Source organism: Hyperolius riggenbachi, chromosome 3 (assembly GCF_040937935.1).
Source record: "Hyperolius riggenbachi isolate aHypRig1 chromosome 3, aHypRig1.pri, whole genome shotgun sequence".
Taxonomy (NCBI): Eukaryota; Metazoa; Chordata; class Amphibia; order Anura; family Hyperoliidae; genus Hyperolius; species Hyperolius riggenbachi.
Genome location: NC_090648.1, coordinates 42,020,559 through 42,042,680, shown reverse-complemented (window position 1 = coordinate 42,042,680; position 22,122 = coordinate 42,020,559). Strand labels below are relative to the sequence as shown.

The following is a 22,122-nucleotide window of genomic DNA, read 5'->3' as shown; positions in this document are numbered from 1 at the left end:
TCAGATCAGGTTTTTTTTATAAATTAAATCTCAAACTGAAAAAAAAAAAAAAACAAAGAAAACATATTCATATCTTAAACATTTTACTATTGCACAATGACAACTTACCTTGCTGGCCGGGGCTGCAGAATTCGCTGAATATTATGGTGGCTGCCACTCAGGAATTACCTTACCTGCCACAGTGACATTACTCAGAAAGAGTTGTTACAGACACTAAAGTGTTATATCTGCCTCTCTGCTAGTCCTTGAGTTACACCACACAGCTGCTACAGACACTACAGTGTTATATCTGCCTATCTGCTAGTCCTTGAGTTACACTAAAGAAACATAGCTGACTTATCACACTTCCCCCCCCCCCCTTTCCCCATGACATGATTGGCTGCACCACTGTGGTTGCTAAGCAACTCACTGGTGGGCGGAGACCTGACCAAGAAAGGAGGATGGTTTGTGGCCACATAGGACACTCAGTAGCTGGTAAGCAGTGGCGTAGCAATAAGTATAGCAACCATAGCGTTGCTACGGGGCCCTACGCCACAGGGGGCCCGCCTGCCCGTACATCAGTTTTTTTTTTTTTTTCGTTTAGTTTTTTTTTTTTTTTTTTAATGTCGGTCCTGTCCGGGGCCCCCACCCCCCATACTTTTAGAGCTGCGGGCCCCCACCTCCCTGGCCCTCCTCCTCTGATAAGGTGGCTGTGAGGAGGGGGACTACTTGGGCGCAATGATACTCCTGGCGGCCGGCCCGACAGTTACTCTATAGTTCCGGCTTCCGGGCCGGCCAGCCAGGGAGAAGGAGGAGTGACGTCCTATGCGCGTGCGAGGGAGGGAGCGGACTGCTCAGGGTGCTGACTGTGCCTGTTGGACTGGAGGAGGCCAGAGCGGAGGAGAGCGGAGCGACTCGACCCGGCCCCACCCCACCGTGACCGTCCCACGCAAGCTGCCCGCAAGTAAATTAATACATGTGCCTGGCTGGCTGGTGCTGCTGGCTGCTGTGGAGCACGGTCGGAGGTGGGTGGGTGCTGGGGAACGGCCTGGCCGGGGGACTTGCTGTCTGCTGTGTGTGGGGGGATGGGGGAAACAGAGAAGTGCTGGCTGCTGTGGGGGGGGGGGGGGGGGGAGAGAGAGAGATGTGCGTGGGGGGGGGGGGGGGAATGGGGGAGAGAAGTGCTGGCTGCTGTGGGGTGGATGGGGGAGAGAGAGGTGCTGTGCGTGTGTGTGTGTGTGGGGGGGATGGGGGAGAAACGTGCTGGCTGCTGTGGGGGGATGGGGGAGAGAGAGGTGCTGCGTGTGTGTGTGGGGATGGGGGAGAGAAGTGCTGGCTGCTGTGGGGTGGATGGGGGAGAGAGAGGGGTGCTGGCTGCTGTGTGTGTGGGGGGGGGGATGGGGGAGAGAAGTGCTGGCTGCTGTGGGGGGGGGATGGGGGAGAGAGAGGTGCTGTGGGGGGGGGGGGGATGGGGGAGAGAAGTGCTGGCTGCTGTGGGGGGATGGGGGAGGGAGAGGTGCTGGCTGCTCTGTGTGGTGGGGGGGATGGGGGAGACAGAGAGGTGCTGGCTGCTGTGGGAGACAGAGAGGTGCTGGCTGCTATGGGGGGGGGGGGGGGGGGGATGGGGGAGACAGAGAGGTGCTGGCTGCTGCCCCCACATAGTGATTGTCTGGTGAATGCTCCCCCCACATAGCAATTATTGTCTGCCGAATGGTCCCCCCCATAGCGATTATTGTCTGGTGAATTGCCCTCCATAGCGATTATTGTCTGGTGAATGCTCCCCCCACATAGCGATTGTCTGGTGAATGCTCCCCCCAAATAGCGATTATTGTCTGGCGAATGGTCCCCCCATAGCGATTATTGTCTGGTGAATGGCCCCCCCATAGCGATTATTGTCTGGTGAATGCCCCCCCCCATAGCGAGAGATTGTCTGGTGAATGCTCCCCCCACATAGCGATTATTGTCTGGTGAATGCCCCCCCATAGTAAGCGATTATTGTCTGGTGAATGCTCCCCCCACATAGCGATTATTGTCTGGTGGATGCTCCCCACATAGCAAATATTGTCTGGTGGATGCTCCCCACATAGCAAATATTTTCTGGTGAATGCTCCCTGCATAACGATTATTTTCTGGTGAAATGCTGCCCACTTTACGATTTCTGGTGAAATGATGCCCGCATAATGCTTATTTTCTGGTGAAATGCTGCTCTCTTTACGATTATTTTATGGTGAAATACTGCCCACTTTACGATTAATTTCTGGTGAAATGCTGCTCTCTTCACAAATATTTTATGGTGAAATGCTGCTATCTTTATGATTAATTTATGGTGAAATGCTGCTCTCTTTACGATTAATTTATGGTGAAATGCTGCTCTCTTTATGATTAATTCAGTACTGTAGAGTCGCAGTCAAGGAGTCGGAGTCGGGGGAATTTTGGGCACCCGGAGTCGGAGTCGTTGATTTCATAAACTTCGGAGTCGGATGATTTCTGTACAAAATCCACAGCCCTGTTAAGTATTAGACTAAGGAGTCGGAGCCATTTTGGGTACTCGGAGTTGGAGTCGTGGTTTCATAAACTGAGGAGTCGGAGTTGGAGTCGGAAGATTTTTGTACCGACTCCACAGCCCTGGATTAATTTATGGTGTAATGCTGCTCTCTTTACAATTAATTTATGGTGAAAGGCTGCCCTCTCTACGATTATTTTATGGTGAAATGCTGCCCACTTTACGATTATTTTCTGGTGAAATGGCGGTGGGGATGGCGGCGCGGGGGGGGGAAGGGGCATACAAAAAAAATGTCGACGTACTCGACGGGATCGATGACCTCGACTGGTGCGCGGGCGACAGGCTGGCCACGATTGATGTGGTCAGCCTGTACAGCAGGATACCACATGAGGACGGTATCGCGGCGGTCGAGTCATTCCTCAAGCGTGGTACACGTTCGGATGGACATTGCGACTACATCTGCGACTGCCTGCGATTCGTGCTCACCCACAACTCCTTCCTATTTAGAGAGAAGTGGTACCAGCAGGTGTCAGGCACCGCCATGGGAACGGCGGTGGCTTGCACATACGCGAATCTCTTCCTGGCTCGCTGGGAGGAGATTTGCGTGCATGGCGATGCCAATCCGTACCGTGGGTGTCTGCGGAGATGGTCGAGGTACGTGGACGACGTCCTGGTGTTCTGGTCAAGTACTGAGCAGGACTTCTCCCTCTTTGTCGACTATCTGAACGACAACCAGATCAACATGAAGTTTACGGCGGAAATACATCCATGCAGTATTAGCTTCCTTGACCTGGAACTTGTGGTTCAGAATGATAGATTGATAACTAGAGGCTATCGAAAAAGCACAGCTACCAACTCAATTCTGCACAGAAAGAGCTTTCATCCCCCCTGGGTGATGAAGTCTATACCCTACGGACAATTTTTGCGTCTCCGCAGAAACAACAGTGAAGTCTCCCAATATCTGAAACAGGCAGAGGAGCTCAAGGCACGTCTACAGCACAGAGGCTATGACCCGAAATTGTTGGAAGAGGCGAGCAATAGGGCCCTCTCTAAACCCAGAAGTGACTTGATCAGGAGACGACGCCAACACTCTGCACAAAAAGAGGGTCCTAACACTAACACCAGACAAGTGTTTGCCTTTGATTATTCACCAATGGCAACAACTATCAAAGGAATTATTTGTAAAAACTGGCACGTCCTACAGGGAGATCCGTACTTGACAGGGGTAACCAGCGCACCCCCTCTGGTAACGTTCAGAAAGGCCCCCACTTTGGGCGATATGCTGACCAGCAGTGAGTACAGGAAACCCAACTCGAGTAATTGGCTGAACACCCTTAAACGGCCAGGCAATTATCGTTGTGGGACGTGTGGCATTTGTGATCAAATCCTGAAACATGAAATACCGATGTTAGGAGGGACCCCGAAAAAAATTAAAGATGTTCTGTCATGTAGGACCAAATTTGTAGTGTATTGCCTGTTGTGCCCCTGCAATAGATACTATATCGGCCAAACCACTCGGGAAATGCAGACAAGGATAAAGGAACATTTCCGTTCACTCAAATCCAAGGACAAATCTACTAGATTAGTAACTCATATGGCCCAGTACCATGGGAGGAACGCCCATTGCCTCAGGTTCTTTGCCCTAGAAAGTATATCCTTTACACACCGAGGAGGGGACAGGGAGCGAACCCTACTACAACATGAAGCTCGGTGGATTATACAAACCAATGCCCTTGGCCCTCTTGGACTGAACGATAAAAATGAGTTGGCGTGCTTCCTGGAGAAATGACTTAAAATGAATTCTTGTCTCTGATCTCCACTTGTGCCCTGACTTCGATACACCTGCGGAATCCTGTCCCTTGGTTCTGCCCTCTACCATATTTTGCTGGCTCCTTCCTCTTCTCCCCTTTTCTTTCCCTTCCCTCTTTGCACGTTCTTCCTCCCTCAACGATTGGTTAGCGGTTTGCTATACTGCTCTGCCTCCCTTTTCGCCTCTCTCTCTCCTCTCTTTAAGGGCCTGTTCCTTACTGTACATATACCTTTTGGTATTTGTTTTTATGTTATGCTCTCTCACCCAGACACTCCGTGTTGCGCTTGCAGGCGCTCCTGCCCCTGTCTCCGCTGCCCGTGCCTTTCCAGCCTCGCGCCACTTTGTTCATATATGTGCCTCTAATACAGTACGCACTTTACACAACGCGCACATGTCCTGTTGTTTACCAACGGCAGCCATCTATGCGCATCCCGGGACTGGTTGGCTGGACACCGGGTGACGCGGCTGGGCGTGCCTGTGGGCGTACACTCTGTTGCTGGGGAACATGGACGCTTTCCGTCCTGTCCGCAGGACGAGTGAGCGTCATGGCATGACACAGTAATGGGGGCGTGGCTAGCAGATGAAGGCGGAAGTGCCGCCGTGGCGCGGGTATGTAACCCGCGTTGAGGCAGCCCGCCCCCAACCTTCCCACAGCGGTGAACAAGCGCGTGCAGCGCGAAACGGTCGTCCGCAGGGAACCTCAGACCTGGCGCCCACTCAACCTGCTCTGACACCTGGCTACCATACAACTGTGAGTGCTTAACTTTTACCAATTAAAGAACCCTAACTGCAGTGCTGGCTCTGTCCTCTCTCTCCATGTATACAAAAAAAATGCTATGGGGCCCAGTCATTTCTAGCTACGCCCCTGCTGGTAAGTTCATTTTTTTTAGACTACACCATCTATGTGTTTTACAAGTGAGGGCAGGGGAAGGGGGGAAAGGTTACACAAATAGTTTACTGGCTGTAACGGATTCTGCTATAACCAAGAAAAGGAGAGTGGGCTGCTACAACTCACCGGTATCACACTAGAGGGGAGCAGAAAATGAAGTGCTGAATCGTAGATGGTAGTTGAAAAGGATGTTCCGCTACACCAATTGGCTGGATTGCAATAATAAACTCTTTATTCCGACATCATTGTACATACAGGTAAAGCTCACGTGTATCGGAAGAAAAAGCATGGCGCCTTAATCATAAAGCTAGCAATGATTAAGGATCACAAACACTGGTTCGCACGACAGCCGGGGGTCCCAGTCTCTCTCACTGGCTGGGGCCCCCAAACCACCATGCGATACCTAGAGGAAAATGTGGGCAAGCCCTGGACCTCTCACTTCCAGGGACTTCACCCCCATTGCCTCTAAACTGAATGCTAACTGCAACACACACAATTGCTCACTACCAGTTCAAGCAATTTCCTACCTTTATCTGGTCAGCAGGCGCCAGTCAGCCAACAATTGGCTGACTGGCGTCTGCTGACCAGATAAAGGTAGGAAATTGCTTGAACTGGTAGTGAGCAATTGTGTGAGTTGCAGTATGATTAAGGAGCCATGCTTTTGCTCCGATACGCATGAGCTTTTACCTGTATGTACCATGATGTCGGAATCAGGCCCGTTTCTAGGGGCCGTGCAGCCGCTCTGAGCGCTATTGGGAGGGGGGCGCCGCAGCCACGGGTAGGGCAGCCCGACCTCTCCCTCCCTTCCTCTCCCCGGCCGCCCCGTGCTCCCCCCTCAGATGCAAAGTAATGCACAGGGAAGCGCTGTAAATAGTAACTCACCTCCCTGGTTCCAATCGCCGATCACTCACTTGCCGCCGGTCTCCTGCTCTGCATAGACGCGTATACACACGCTACTGCAGCGTGTGTATACATGTCTATGCAGAGCAGGAGACCGGCGGCAAGTGAGTGATCGGCAATTGGAACCAGGGAGGTGAGTTACTATTTACAGCGCTTCCCTGTGCATTACTCTGCATCTGAGGGGGGAGCGCTGAGGGCGGCCCGAGGAGAGGAAGGGAGGGAGAGGTCGGGCTGCCCTCCCCGTGGCTCCCCCCTGCATCATGGGGGGGGGAACATATCTATCTAACCTATACTGGGGGGCAGCTACCTATCTAACCTACACTGGAGGGCACTTACCTAATCTAACCTACACTGGGGGTCAGCTACCTAATCTAACCTATACTGGGGGGCAGCTACCTATCTAACCTATACTGGAGGTCACCTACTTATCTAACCTGTATTGGGGGGACCTACCTACCTAGCTTATACTGGTGGCATCTATACTGGCTACATATATTGGAGGCATTTACCTAACTAACCTATACTGGGGGCACCTACCTATCTAACCTATGCAGGGGGCAACTATTCTGGATACCTATATTAGAGGCACCCACCTAGCTAACCTGTACTGGGGGCACCTACCTATCTAACTTATACCGGGGGCGCCTGCCTATCTAACCTATACTGGGGGCAACTATACTGGCTACCTATACTGGAAGCACCTACCTGGCTAACCTATACTTGGGGCACCTATGCCTGGCTACCTATACTGGGGGACCTATAGCTGGCTACCTATAGTGGGGTAGGACCTAGGATCAGGATTAGGCTACCTATACTGGGGGGACCTATACTGAGTACAACTAGACCTGGCTAACCTATACTGCGGGCACCTATACCTGGATCCGTGGGGGGAGGGGCGCAATTTTTACACCCTCGCCCTGGGTGCATTTTAGCCTAGAAACTGCCCTGGTCGTAATAAAGAATTTATTATTGCAATCCAGCCAATGGGTGTAGCGCAGAGGTGCCCACACTTTTTTGGCCTGTGAGCTACTTAAAAAAATAAGCAAGTCAAAATGATCTACCGATGTACAATTTAGACTGATTCTTGTCCGAGACAGGGGGCTACCTCAGTTGTGGATCTAGCATATGTGTGGGGGAAGCCTCTGGACCCTATCGAGGCTTCCCCTGTCCTCATGTGTCCCACAGCGGTCTCACTGCAGCCCCCGGAACGCACAGGCGACAAATCCAACAGCCTGTGCAATATTTACATTTTCGGCCTCCAGCGAGGGCGCTGTTGCGGCTCTTCTGATGGAGACTTGCACCTGCGCAGTAGAGCGGCCCAACGGAGATCGGCTATTTCTGCCTATCTCTGTGGGAAGGAGCGGATACTGCGCCTGCGCTGGAGCCAAAAGGTAAATAGTTACATCGCCGCCGCTCTGGGAGGATTTTCTCCGCCGCCGTGGGACCGAGGAGGACAGGGGAAGCCTCAATAGGATCCGGAGGCTTCCCCCACCCGAGGTGAGTACCCCCAGGGGATGTTTTTTTTCATTACAGATTTTCTTTAATGCAGGAGATCGCAGCCGGTGGAAAACTGACAGAATTCTGTTTGGGGATGGCGGAGTGCTAAATCTAGAATGCAGAAATGGAGAATTTCCCCAGAAACAGCATGAGGCCTGGAACTCAATAGAGCGATTTTGTGAGCGTTTAGTGAGCGATTCAAACCGCTAGCGATTTCTCTAAATGCTCAGCTAATGTTAATGGATGGGCCAAATTCCACTGAAGTGATTGTGATTACCAAAACATGCAACATTTTTAGCGTTTCTGCAATGTAAAGTATATAAACGCTGGTATAACCGCTCATCAAAACCTACACATTTTGCTAGCGTTTTGAAGTTACTGCACACTGTAAAATAATTAAAATTAATTGAAAGGACCAATCAGAATTAAAAACGCTAATCGCTACACAATCGCTGGCAAAAACCTCGCACTGCTTAAAATCGCTGCCAGAAACGCTCATGAAATTGCTTACAAAACACTCACACAAAACGCTAGCGATTGCGATTAGCGATAGCGTTTTGTATTGGGTTCCAGGCCTCATTCTGGTTTCAGCAAGCAGGACGGTGCTACTTTTGTACGCATTAAGATTGCGCATTCAGATTATTTGTAGTTCAAAATGGGCCAATCAAATGTACAGCCGCCTGCCAATTTTATTAGACCCAGTTCTCAACCGCATACAATCTGCACGCTAACCACAACTATTCCAGATATACAGGCAGAGATCTATGGCGTATTCAATATGGCCGCATACACCATACAATCTTGATTGTACACATTTTCCATATCTATGTAGTATAAGGGCCAACAGATTGAAAACACCTTGATCTTTTTGACAAGCTCTTCAGGTGTCTAGTAATGGCGCAAATTTTTCATCAGATGTAATCTTTTGATGCAATTTTTACAATCGAATTGTACAGAAATCTGCGCAGTGTTTGGCAAAAATTCAATGTGAAATGATTCTATGGTCGATTGGATCAGAGAAATGTAACTAATGCGAATGCTGGATACTACAAATGAACTGGAAGAGAGAAAATGCCCTAATCGACCAGTTTATGGAAACAATCAATAATTACTTTTCCGATTACTTCTGATCGTAAAAACTACGTCAAACAATCACATCTGATGAAAAAATTGTACCGTTGTTCGATCTCTCCACTTTCGTGTAGTATAAAGGTAACTACCTTTATACTACACGAAAGTATACTACACGAAAGTGGAGAGATCGAACAACCAAGATTGTATGTGTGTGGGGGGAGTTCCTTGCATTAAAGGAAATCTAAAAAAACAGTCTAACTTACCTGGGGCTTCTTGCAGCCGCCTGGAGTCATCTTGTGCCTGTGCCATCATTCGGAGACCCTCCTGCCAGCAGCAGCCACCCCCGCAAAGCTGGCTTGTCACGCACCTCATCGCGCAATAAGGGCCACGCTTGCACAGTAGCCTTCGACTGTCGAGCGTTCGACCAGCTTTCAGGGGGTCTCCGCTGCTTGCTGGAGGGTCGATGAAGGACAGCGTGGGCACAGCACGACTCCAGGATTCTGCAAAACCCCCAGGTGATTAAACTGATTTTTTTAATGTCCTTTAAAAATGTCCATACACCAGCTACATTGGCTCTAGACGTGCATCCACTACACGTCACTCATATCATTTCCAAGGGATATTTCATGCCTAGATTAGATTAGAAAAATACATCGTTTCGCACGTTTTGTGCTCTTTGGTTTTTCCTTCTATCATATGCTTTCTCTTTCATTCAGATTTAAAGGACAGCACACATCTGTCGGCTGGCAGCATCTCAAACTCCTGCAAATCTTCTCCCCCCAAAAGAAAAGTTTAGAACACCCAACTAGTGAAATCCTCCATAGGGCTACATGACTGGTAAGACTGGCATTCCGTGCGGCTGTATCCATGCAGGTCAACTCAAGTATGAAATTGAAGAGTTCAAATAAATAATAATAAAACATAATAAAAGTAAATGGTTGAGTTGTGCAGCAGAGGGAGGCTATACAGGAGGCTATATATGCATCGGGACGGCCTTACCTTCCTGGACGGGAAAGCCTCGGCACACTCCACGTCTGGCATGCTGGCAGCTGTGCAGCGATTAGCGAAATATGCCCAATTCAACGTGGAGAAAGTTTAAATCCCCCTCTTCAGCCACGCCCACTCCCCCTCCACGCGCTCTGCATGCTTCAGTGCCGGGACACGCCCCCTCCTCACTCCTCCCGGACTCTCTGCCATTTGCTGGCCGGGTGACACGGTGGCGTTTGTCCCCGCAGTGAAGAAAATGACTGCTGTCCATTCTTTACACGTGTGTGTGATGCAGGGTGACCCTTATGAAGCAGGGTGGAGTAGTGTTACGGGGTGCTTTAAAAGTTCAGTAAGGTGAAGTTGTTGTGCCACAAATCATATGACATCATGGATGACTACAGGGTTAAATCTGGTGTACGGTTCTGTCGCCTACTGTTGTGTATAGATTTTGGATGTAGGTTTTGGGTACAGGAACACAGTGCACCAGATGGCTGAGCTGTATGTATGGCTCTATGGAGAGGGAAAGGGGGATAGTGCAAGCAGGGGTGTATCTGGGTAATATAGTGCCCATGGCAAACACTGAAATGGCGTCCCCCTCGTCAGAGCCTTCTTCCCCTCTAAAAACAGTATCCTTTCTCATGTACATGTGTTATGGTTGCCTGTGTATTTTGGCTCGGGATATTGCTGAAGTTCATTTTTTGGGGAAATATCTCTTCTTATTCCCTCTCTGTCCTCTTTTCTAACACTAAGCGAAGTGCTCCCTACATACATAAATTAAGTTGCCATGTCCCCCAGTATAACAGCATTAATATGATCTGAGGTCTGAGTGACGGGGCAGGCACAGGGGCAGGCATGGCGGCACAGCACAGGGGCAGGCATGGCGGCACAGCACGGGCAGGCGCCCATGGTTCTGTGGCGCCCATGGCACATGGCCCATGGCGCCCTGCACCCCTCTAGATACGCTTCTGAGTGCAAGCGTGGCACTGTGCTGTTGGAATAAACCAAGAGCCACAGTGGGATACCAGTACACTATTTAGATCTGCCTAAAGGGGCCCATTAACAGTTCAATTCTGCTGCCGATTGTTTCCAGTCGCCATGGTAGTCATTTTTCAAGACCAAATTCCCACTACCTTATCCAATCAGTTTGATGGAATCAATCTGAAAAACGGATCGATTCCATTAATCTGATCAAATTGGTTTGTTGGAATTCGGCTGTTAATGGGTGTGACTCATCATTACCACAAACGGTAGATCGGCCTTGGAATTGTATCGTTTGTGAGCCACTTTAAATGATCAGGAACAATCGTTGTGGTAAAAAATCATGAAGTCATTGAGGGCCCGTTTCCACTAACGCGCTGAATCCGCAGAGTTTCCCCGCAGGCAAAACACTGCCATAGGAAAAAATGGCGCCGCCGGCCGATTCACTTGCGCTAGTGATTCAGCCGACTGCCATCCATTCAGGCCCGTTTCTAGGGCGTTGCGGCCATCCTGAGCGCTGAGGGAAATAGGGGCGCCGTGATGGAGGAGGAGTCACGGGGAGGGCGACCCAACCTTCCTCTCCTGGGCCTGCCCTCCATGCTCCCCCCTCCTCTGCAGACTGCAGAGTGAGCACAGGGAGGCGCTGTATAGAGCAGCAACTCACCTCCCTGGTTCCATTCGCCGATCACTTGCTGCTGGTCTCCTGCTCTGCATAGCCGTGTATACACACTCAGGAAATAGAGTGTGTATACACGGCTATGCAGAGCAGGAGACCAGCAGCAAGTGATCGGCAAATGGAACCAGGGAGGTGAGTTGCTGCTCTATACAGCGCCTCCCTGTGCTCACTCTGCAGTCTGCAGAGGAGGGGGGAGCATGGAGGGCGGCACGGGAAAGGTCGGGTCGCCCTCCCCGCAGCTGACTCCCCCCTCCATTATCATTATGGAGGGGAGGGGGGGACCTACCTATCTAACCTACCGTATATTGCGAGTACCTATCTAATCTATAGGGGGGGCAGCTACCTATCTAACCTGTACTGGGGGCTTCTACCTATCTAGCCTATACTGGGGCACCTACCTATCTAGCAATACTGGGGGCATCTACCTATCTAGCCTATACTGGGGGCACCTACCTATGTAACCTATACTAGGGGCACCTACCTATGTATCCTATACTGGGGCAGCTTCCTATCTAACCTATACTGAGGGCACCTACCTATCTAGCCTATACTGGGGGCACCTACCTATCTAACCTGTAGCTGAGGCTTCTATCTAGCCTACACTGGGGGCACCTACCTATCCAACTTATACTGGGGGCACCTACCTCTCTAACCTATACTGGGGGCACCTACCTCTCTAACCTATACTGGGGGCACCTTCCCATCTAACCTATACTGGGGGCACCTACCTTTCTAACCTATACTGGGGGCACCTACCTATCTAACCTATACTGGGGGCAAGTATACTGGCTAACTATACTGGAGGCACCTACCTGGCTAACCTATACTGGCGGCAATTATACTGGGGGGGACCTATAGCTGGCTCCCTATACTGAGTACAACTGGACGTCGCTAACCTATACTGCGGGCATGTATACCTGGCCCGCACGGCCTAGAAACTGGGATTCGTCTGTGTATCCGCAGACCCGGAAGTGCCGCCGCACGTCTCAAGTGGAAATGGGCCCTCAAAAAAAATAGGTACTTGCCTTGTTGGGAGAAACCTCTGGACAGTCCAGGGGCTTCCCGCATCTTACATCACTGGGTCTCTCAATGTCTTCAGTGCTTGCACAAGGGCGGCCATGAATGAGTCGAGTCTATAGAGCGCATGTGCAAGTATGGCCGCACAGGCCCAGCAGAATGACAACTGCGCAAGAGACTTCCTCCTACTGGGCATGCATGAACCCTACCTGCGCATGCGCAGTACAGAAATGCTTGTGCATGGCTGCACCTTGCACATTGAATAAAAATATTCGATTCGCTCGATGAAATATGTTGAGGTGGAGCCAGTGCTGTAACGGCATGATGTACAAAGATACGGAAGTCTCTGGACCAATCAGAGTGCTTTTTTTTTTAATGGTTTGCTTTAATTCTGTGGAGTTGGCTTTTTAGACCAAGATCAGGTAAATGTGAAGTATCTATCGGATATGGATTGTCTACACGGATATCTGAGTGCCTCAGTCATTAGTAAACCCTATGTCGTTTGAGTTGTGTGCTGGAAAAAAAAAAGGTCGCTACTTACCTTCCCACATCCTCCGGGCGGCCTCAATTTCTGCATGAATATAGGAACCTATCCTATAAAGGGCTCATTCACACCGGGGGTGCTTTGCAGTCTGGATTTGTGCTTTCCTGATCACTGCTGCAAACGCGCTGCGCTAGTAATCCTATGAGATTACTCTGACTGCAGCGATTGTGATGCGTTTGATTATTGCAGATCACAAACTCGCTACATGCAGCATTTTCCCAGTCACGATTTACTGGTATGAGAGTTGCTAAATGCAATCGCTGGAAATTGCAGTGTAATGCAATAAAAAATGGCAATTTTGCGTTCCTGAGTGTGAACGTGGCTTAGAGCTTGTCGGATTTGTTTGTGTGGCCATGCTCCCCGCCCCGTGTACAAGTGTGGCCATACTGCGCTAGTGGCTCTGTGCTGCTCCTCAGTCGTGGCTGCAGTACGGCTGCGCTCGTGCACAATTGGGTGCGTAAAAAACAGTCCTGGTTCGGGTAGAGTTGGTGGTCTTGAGATAAGGAAATCCTCTGAAAGATCCAGAGGCTGTCCTCTTCGTAGACAAGCAGACAACTTTACAATTCTCACCTGTATCCGGTTCAGTTAAAGGGAAGGTTCAGGGAGGGGATTAAAAAAATAAAAATAAATTTCCACTTACGTGGGGCTTCCTCCAGCCCGTGGCAGGCAGGAGGTGCCCTCGCCGCCGCTCCGCAGGCTCCCGGTGGTCTCCGGTGCCCGACCCGACCTGGCCAGGCCGGCTGCCAGGTCGGGCTCTTCTGCGCTCCATTTCCTGGGACTTCTGCGTCCCACGCCGGCGCGCTGACGTCATCGGACGTCCGCCGGGCTGTACTGCGCATGCGCAGAACAGGTCGGGTCGGGCACCGGAGACCACCGGGAGCCTGCGGAGCGGCGGCGAGGGCACCTCCTGCCTGCCACGGGCTGGAGGAAGCCCCAGGTAAGTGGAAATTTATTTTTATTTTTTTAATCCCCTCCCTGAACCTTCCCTTTAAAATAAATAAAAACATTACTATATTTTTTACTGGACTGTGAACTCAAGCTGTAAAGTATCCGGCTAGTATTCCAGTTCAGCTCAATGTATAGAATCAGCAGTATGTAAGCATTGGTGGTTCAGTGGTAGAATTCTCGCCTGCCACGCGGGAGGCCCGGGTTCGATTCCCGGCCAATGCAGCAAGTATTTTTTTTTTCCTCTACATAATCTTAATAGTTATTTCTGCTTTATATTCAGCTTTGCAAACATTATTATTCATAACTGTTTAGCATACGACCCCATAGGTTGCAGGTTATATTCTCACATGCTTTTTCTGTACTATAGACGTATAGATAAAAAAATCAATCTATATTATCATTTCAAACGACCTCCATAAACAAAGCAAGGTCGTCCTGCAGCCCTTCCCTCATTATCATCTGTTTACTAGAGATGGAGGAACATTATAGCAAATCTAAATAAGCCTAGGTTGGGGATATAAGCAGTGAGTCCCGCAGCAAAAAAAAAAAATTCAAGTAACAGTGTTAACTTTAGCAAAATATAAAAAGCGACTCTGGTGGGACTCGAACCCACAACCTTTGAATTGCTTCACCAGCTAGAAGTCCAATGCGCTATCCATTGCGCCACAGAGCCACGTGTTCTATGCTTACTGCAGTGTGTCTCATGAGGAGGGACTGTCCTCTGCATATAGCTTTGACTTTGCTGCAGTGCCTACAAAGGATGTCTATCAGTCTGTAGTATATAAGCAGTGATACAACTCTCCCTACTGCTACCACTGACTGGCAACATACCTGAAAAAACCAGTGTAAATAATAGTAATGAGTTACATCCATATAGTACTGGACTTGCTACAGCCCTGTAATATAGAGGAGCCTGGTATATGTAATGCTTTGTTAGCACTTAGAGTTTGCTCACATAATAATCTGCTTTCGCAGTTTTGCGCATGCATTTTCCATGATGTGATAAGCTCACTCCTAACAATAATGCATTTAACGCAAAAACCCCATACAGTGAAAAACAGGCAGATCCAACTTTTTTCTTTTGTGTGGATGGAAATATGTATCTGAAGTCTGAAGGTGCGTAATTACTGTCATCAGCAGGGTCCGGGGCTCGCTGCCTTAGGAAGGGATCACACTTGAGTCCATTGAAAATGGCCGTGGTTTTCCGGAGACGATTTTTACATAAGCGTTAGTAATCGCTAGCGGTTTATGAAAAAAAAGTAACAAAAGTTAGTTTTAAATGACCACTCCAGCGAAAAAAAAAAAAAAAGCAATTAAAATCTGACAGAATCTACATGTTTCGGACTAGTCCATCTCTTCATGGGGGGAGAATCAGGGTTTTCTTTGTTCTCACAAGCATTTCCTCAACGTCAGATGCTAATTCTAACTGCCGAATAGTGTGCAAGTGAGTAGGGAGGTTGGCTGGTATCATGCTATTTTAGCAGTTAAACTGCTCTTCAGGGAATGCTTTTGAAAGAAATAAATCCCTGAGAATTCCCCATGAGGAGGTTGACTAGTTCAAAACCTGTCGGTTCTGTCGGATTTTAAAGAAGCACTATGGCGAAAAATTGTAAAATTTAAAATATGTGCAAACATAAAGAAGTATGTTTTTTTCCAGAGTAAAATGAGCCACAGATTACTTTTCTCCCGTGCTGCTGTCACTTACAGTAGATAGTAGAAATCTGACAGAAGTGAAAGGTTTTAGACTAGTCCATCTCTTCATAGAGGATTCTCAGCAAGGATTTTATTCTTTATAAATATATTCCCTAAATAGGATTTAAACAATGATGCTGGTCAGCTTCCCTGCTTGCTACACAGTTTTTTGGCAGTTGGACAGAGCAACTGCCATTCACTAAGTGCTTTTGAAAATATCAGATCCACAGGTTCTAATAATCTAGTCATACCCAGAGTCCACTTGGAAACTTTTGGTCCCAGAGCCTTCTGTCATGCTGCCCCTACGTTTTGGAACTCCTTACCTCAACAGATCAGGACAGCTCCATCCCTGGACGTGTTTAAATCCAGACTGAAAACCCACCTGTTCAGTTTGGCATTTGCAGAAATATAACTTTTGTTGTGTGAATACTTCATCCTACTGCCAATTACTGAATCTGAGAGAGCCTAAGCGCTTTGAGTCCTATTGGAGAAAAGCGCTATAGAAATGTTATTGTATTGTATTGTATTGTATTGTACTTTCCTGTTGATTTTTTTTCCTTTGTTTTGGGCTATTTCATAACAGCAGTAGAATTTCCCTTCTAGGAGATGCTAGGAAGCTACACAGAAGCCTGGAGGTCTCATGGTGGGAAGAGGGGACATGTGCCTGAGACGTGTCTGAGAAGTGTGCCTGAGGTGTGAACATGCTGCCTTCCTATTCATGTGTAGATCACATCACATCCTGTCAGGAGGAAGCACACTTCTGTGTCTTCCAACACCTCAGCCCTAATTACCCCATTCACTGAGACTATTCCTCTTCTAATGGCTCTACAAGGTGTGGCCCCTGGGGGCTGCAGCCTTTATGATGTCACAGAGGCTTGCTTCTCCTCATAAGGCAGGCCTGACAAGATGGAGTCTCATACGGGTCCCAACCATCCTTCCTTTCTAACCAAAGTCCTCTGTCCCGCTGTTATCTCTTCAAAGTAAACCTGAGATGGGGCCTGGCAAAAAATGTTTACATACATGGGGCTTCTGCTACGCCCCTCCAGGCTGATCGCTCCCTCGCTGTAGTCCTGCGCCACCTGACTCTTCCGCAATTTGCCCAGGAAAGTCCTTTGGTCTTGACCGTCTTGGACATACTGAGCTGCTAGGCCCGGCCTTGTGCACACCCCCATTGCGCTCTTGTTGATTGTTTTGCACCTGCGGGAGCGCGATGGGGGAGGGCACACGGCCTGACTATGCCTGTGTTCTGACACTGACTAGAGGACTTTCCGGGGCCAATTGCAGAGGATCCAGGCAGCGGCGGAGGACACCAAGGGAGCAATCAGCCTGGAGGGGGCTGGAGGAAACCCCAGGTATCAATATTTTTTTTCTCCTGCCCCGTCTCAGGTACACATTTAAGAGACACTGAAGCGAAAAAAAAATAGTGATATTATGATTTGTATGTGTAGTACAGCTAAGAAATAAAACATTAGGAGCAGAGATATGAGACTAGTATTGTTTCCAGTACAGGAAGAGTTAAGAAACTCCAGTTGTTATCTATGCAAAAGAGCTATTGAGCTCCACGACTTTCAAAATCACAGAGAGCTCTGTCTTCTGAAGCTTATTATCTCAACTGTCAGTCACTGTATTTTCTTTTTATCCCCAGAGGACTGGTCAATAGTTCACTGGCCTGCTCTGTAAAATAATTTAGAGTGCTAAGTAGTGTGTAAACTGCAAATATTAGAGAATGATGCAATGCTATAAAAAAACACTATAGAACTGAAAATAAAAATATGAGAATATTTTCTTTGCTACTAATGTTCTAATAATTATCCGTACTACACAACCAATTCATTATATCATAATTTTTTTTTCGCTTCAGTGTCTTTTAAAGAGATTCTGTATTGTTAAAATCGCACAAAAGTAAACATACCAGTGTGTTAGGGGACATCTCCTATTGCCCTCTGTCACAATTTCACCGCTCCCCGCCGCATTAAAAGTAGTCAAAAACAGTTTTAAAAAGTTTGTTCATAAACAAACCAGCTTGTACCATAAACATGTCCCAGTCTGTACTGCATACTGACTTCTTTTTGCAGAATGTTGTGGGGGTCTTCCATCTGTCCCATTAGTCACTTGTTGTCCCAGAAGTGAGAGGCCAGCTTAGTGCCTCTGAAAGGCTGGGAAAAGCTAGACAGTGACACCTCTGAGCACTTGTGTCAGAGATGAAAGCCTCCCCAGACAGGCTGGTGTGAATTACAGCCCACTGACACACTTCTGGTTCTGCACACAAGTTCCTCCAAACTGTTGGTTAGAAAGCTGACAAGTTGTTAGCAGGTCCTTGTGAAGACCATTCTGCAGGCTTCTTTCACACACTCTTTCTGTGGGAATCTTTGTGGGATAATTCTACATCCCAAATAGAGAGATAAGGCTGGGAAAGGGCCAATGATGTCATCAACTTTGCATTTAAAATGTACCTGAAACGAACCTTGGGTCAAAAAACACACACTTACCCAGAAAGTGGGAAAGAAGGCTCTGGATCCTACAGAGGCTTACCTCACACCATCCCCGGTTCTCTTTTGCCGCTTGTGAAACCCCCCCAAAAATCTGACAAGAGCTTGTTGGATTTCTGTTCCCAACTGTGCTCCCCTTTGTGCGCAAGTGTGGCCTCACTGTGCCTCCTGCGCAGTACACCAGAGCCGTTCACACACGAGCAGCTCAGTGCTTCTGCGCAGGCGTGGCCACGCTTGTGCGGGTGCAGTTTGCCACGTTTGTGCACGAAGAGGAGCACAGTCACAATCTTCAGGTGTGTCCTGGCAAGAGTCAGTAGGGGTGAGGAGGACACAGGAAGCCTCTGAAGCAATCAGGGGCTTCCCACTTCTTAGGTAAGTATTGAGCGGTGTTTAGGGATCGTTAGCAATCCTGGCAGCCCTAGATTGCAATCTGGAGGCATAGACAAGTTCAAGAGATGGGAAAGAGGTTCCGATGATCTTCTCTGCAGATTTTAGTCATAGACGAATGTCCTACCATATTATCATTATGTATTTACAGTATATAGTATCGACATCTTTCGCAGCACATTATTCAAAGTACAAAGTCACAGAATGATCACAGAGTATACCTTAAAAAATGGCTCTAATTCAGAGCTACACAATCTTAGAGAGGTTGAACTGAATTTGTGTTTACTTGTAGGTCCTGAAATAACAAGCCAGTCATGGGAGGATGGGACAGTGCAGACAGTGACAACTCTTGAGGAGGCAGTCCTCTCCTACACACTTCTAGACACAAGTCCCACCATCTAGGTGACAATTATGGGGCAATGAGCCATTAACAAGTCTATGTGAGCATCAATCTCTATCCTGAGGACTCTTTTACACTCTGCAGCCCTGGGAAACTCACTGTGGTGGATCACAGATTACCCAGCAAATCCAAACTGGACTTTCCTGCTACCGATCTTATTTCTGTCATGTTCTGCACACTGAAACAACATTGTTCTTCTGCTAATGCCTACTACCTTCCAAACTAGCAGGTTGGATCTGCAGAATGGGGGGTTATTTGTTGCATGGGGGCTGCCATCTTGCTCTTGGGCCCTGACTAGTAAAAATCAGAATAAGGGATTTAAATATTTCCAGTGAGGTATGGTAAATAGGAATGAGTGAAAACGATCTCACGAAAAGCAAGATCATCCCGCCCCGGAGTGTGCGGACTGTGTACAGGAGGAGTAAAAGTAAAGGCGATTAAAAAAAAAAAAGTTAAATACTTACCTATGGACAGGGATGTCTCTGGATCCCTTTAGATCTTGTTCCTCTTGTTCCAGCGCTGTCATCCCCACTTAAATTTTAACCTCGGGAGGCTTAGGAAGTACTGGTGTCCCCGAGTGCTTCTAAAGATGAGCAGCACCATACTGAGCATGCGCAAGCACGCTCACACATGTGCAGTATGGAGCCGCCCATCAATTGGAAGCACTCACAGATACAAGTGCTTCTGAAGCCTCCCGAGAGCTTGTGAACGTGTATTTGACCAATGGGTCGCGTACATACAACATGGGTGACAATGCTGGAACGAGGGGGGCAAGAGAAGATGGAAGGCACAATAGGATCCACAGCCTTCCCTGTCCATAGGTACGTTTTTATTTTATTTATATTGCCTTTACATTTACTTTAACTCACCTAAACTGCCACCTCCCTTCTTATGACCTCCATGCTGCATTCCATTTTCATACACTTCTACCTTCTATACTGGAACTTCTGCTCTGAAGGTTGAAGAGTATGAACAGGGCCGGCCCTAGACTATTTGCCGCCTGAGGCAAAAAAAAAAAATTTCCGCCGCCACCCGCCCCCCCCTGGTGGGGGGCGCGCTCTGGGGGGCCGCCGAGCTGGAGGGGTAGCTGGCAGGACGGGGGTATTGGGCCTAGCGGCGGGGAGGGGGTCGTACCCCCCCCCCTCCCTCGCCTGGGTCCCCCGTGCTCCGCTCCCCTCCAGCCTTAAATTCAAGCAGCCGCTATGTGTAAGACGCACGGGCGGGGAGGACTCACCTCTTCCCAGCGTGCGCTCCACTGACATCACTTCCTGCAACGCTGCAGGAAGTGACGTCAGTGGAACGCACGCTTGGAACGAGGAAGAGGTGAGTCCTACCCGCCCGTGCCTCTTACACATAGCGGCTGCTTGTATTTAAGGCTGGAGGGGAGCGGAGCACGGGGGACCCAGGCGAGGGAGGGGGGGGTCCGACCCCCCTCCCCGCCGCTAGGCCCAATACCCCCGTCCTGCCAGCTACCCCTCCAGCTCGGCGGCCGGCTCCCCGCACCCACGGACGGGCGGGTGCCGCCCCTGGAATTTTGCCGCCTGAGGCAAAAGTTTCACCCCGCCTCATGAGCGGGCCAGCCCTGAGTATGAAGATACAATATGGCGTGGAGGGCATCGGAAGGGAGGTGTCGGCTTAGGCGAGTTAATCTCTGTGTACACAACCTGCACAGACTTGTGAGATTGTTCTTCTTGCACTGTTTATGGCACAAGCCTCAAACCTGGAACAGTTGGTCATTGGATGACTGGGGTTCAAATTCAGAAAAGGGGGTGGAGCCACAGCCAATCAGACTTGTTTCATTTCAATGCAAATTATTGATGCCGAAGACCGCAAAGCTCACAAACTAGGTCATTGAGTAATTGTGTGTTAGGGTTAGAAAAAGTGGGACTTGTGAGAATGCTCTTGCTCATCCCAAGTGATGGAGATTCTGAGAGTGGAGCTCGGTTTCTGCAGGTAGCATGTATTGGTACGCTGGAGTTAGATGATGTTTCAGTGGAAGTAGATGAAGACTTTGCTCAGTTCATGGAGCAGTGGGCCAACAGCCTTTTTTTTGGGGGTGGTTTTGGCATGAGCACCCTATAACCAGAGTATCAGTGTTGTGATTACCGATACTCTGCTATTTCTGGTTTGTGGTTCGGTTTTTGTTGGTGATTGGAACATTCTCATCACCATATGGCATTTACTTTTCATTACTGAATCATCTGTAGATTCCTGAGGTCAGTTCTGGTCAGCCTGGGAAATGTTTCCCTGCACTGGATGGAAGTAGTGGCCTCAAGTTCACTCCTTTCATTTTCTTTTTGATGTTACGAGTTCTCTTCTGCTTCCCATGATCTTCTCCACTCCACTCACACACTTCACAGGAGATTGAAGGATGTTGTGACAAGAATAAGAAGTGACAAACACAAGCCACAATTAAGTAGAGGATAGCGCTGCGCCTAGACCAGTAGCTGCAGAGGTCTGTTGAAGGATCCCAATCCCCCACTAAAAAATACAATACAAAATAACAGATTGCGCTACTATGGAAAAAGATAAAATTAATAAATTTTTATTTTTATAAAAATCAGCAGCTATTGCTAGAGGGCTGAAGAACAGCTATCTAGTGTCTGTGCAAAGTAGCAGACAGGCTGTGCAAATGAGCAAACTGGAAAAAATGAGTTCATTGAGTTTTTTAAAAAACAATATATGTACATATATTAAAAACAAAGGATAAAAATGCAAAGGAGGCCGTTGATTCGTGCACTTAATTGTATGGCATATGATTCTAGATAATAGCTCATGACCAGTCTCCAATTCATATATGTGAGCCCCAACACGTGTGAACTTCGTGGGCAAAAACAATGCTAGTTTTACAGGAGCTGTAAAACAGTGGAGAATTCGGCGCAGACGGCCCCAGCATAGATGGTAATAGGAATTACAGCTATAGCGGCACTCGGTGAATAATTTGGGCGCCGTCAAAAGACGGAGCACAAATTACTATAAAAACAGTAATTCGACCGCCAGCAATAGCTGGAACCAGAAGCCAAATGACATCTTTCCCCACTATCCACGTCGACCTGAAGGGGGAATAATTATTAGCACCGCCGGGACTTCTGCCGGAGCAGGATGAGACATTTTTCGGCATTACCCTGCGCCCAAATATCCCCACGCCTTTATTGTATATACACAGGCAGAGGGCTACAGAAAGAAAAAAGTACAGGATCATAACAGAGGGCTACTACACAGAGCAAGAGGTACAGAAGCGGAACAGAAGTCTACAGAGAGCAGGGTGCACATGAGGAGAGTGCTAGAGACAGCAAAGTACAGGTGCAGTACAGAGGGCTGCAGAGGACAGAAAGTACAGGAGCAGGGCTGA

At 48.6% G+C, this 22,122-nt stretch overlaps 1 protein-coding gene and 2 non-coding genes across 3 annotated transcripts in view; 1 reads left to right on the top strand and 2 right to left on the bottom strand.

Annotated features, from left to right (window-relative positions):
• Nucleotides 1–9,693, bottom strand: part of LOC137560933 (transcription factor HES-7-like) — an 84,750-nt gene extending 75,057 nt beyond the window's left edge. The window contains exon 1 of the mRNA XM_068272119.1: nucleotides 9,652–9,693. Within this exon, the coding sequence (XP_068128220.1) occupies nucleotides 9,652–9,693 (42 nt within the window). The remainder of the gene's footprint in view (nucleotides 1–9,651) is intronic.
• Nucleotides 9,694–13,953: 4,260 nt separating this feature from the next.
• TRNAG-GCC (transfer RNA glycine (anticodon GCC)) lies at nucleotides 13,954–14,024 on the top strand. Its single transcript has one exon. It is a non-coding gene; the product is annotated as a tRNA-Gly (tRNA).
• A 366-nt stretch (nucleotides 14,025–14,390) lies between these two features.
• On the bottom strand, nucleotides 14,391–14,475 carry TRNAR-UCU (transfer RNA arginine (anticodon UCU)). The gene is given in 2 exon segments: nucleotides 14,391–14,426; nucleotides 14,439–14,475. It is a non-coding gene; the product is annotated as a tRNA-Arg (tRNA).
• Between the last annotated feature and the right edge of the window lie 7,647 nt (nucleotides 14,476–22,122).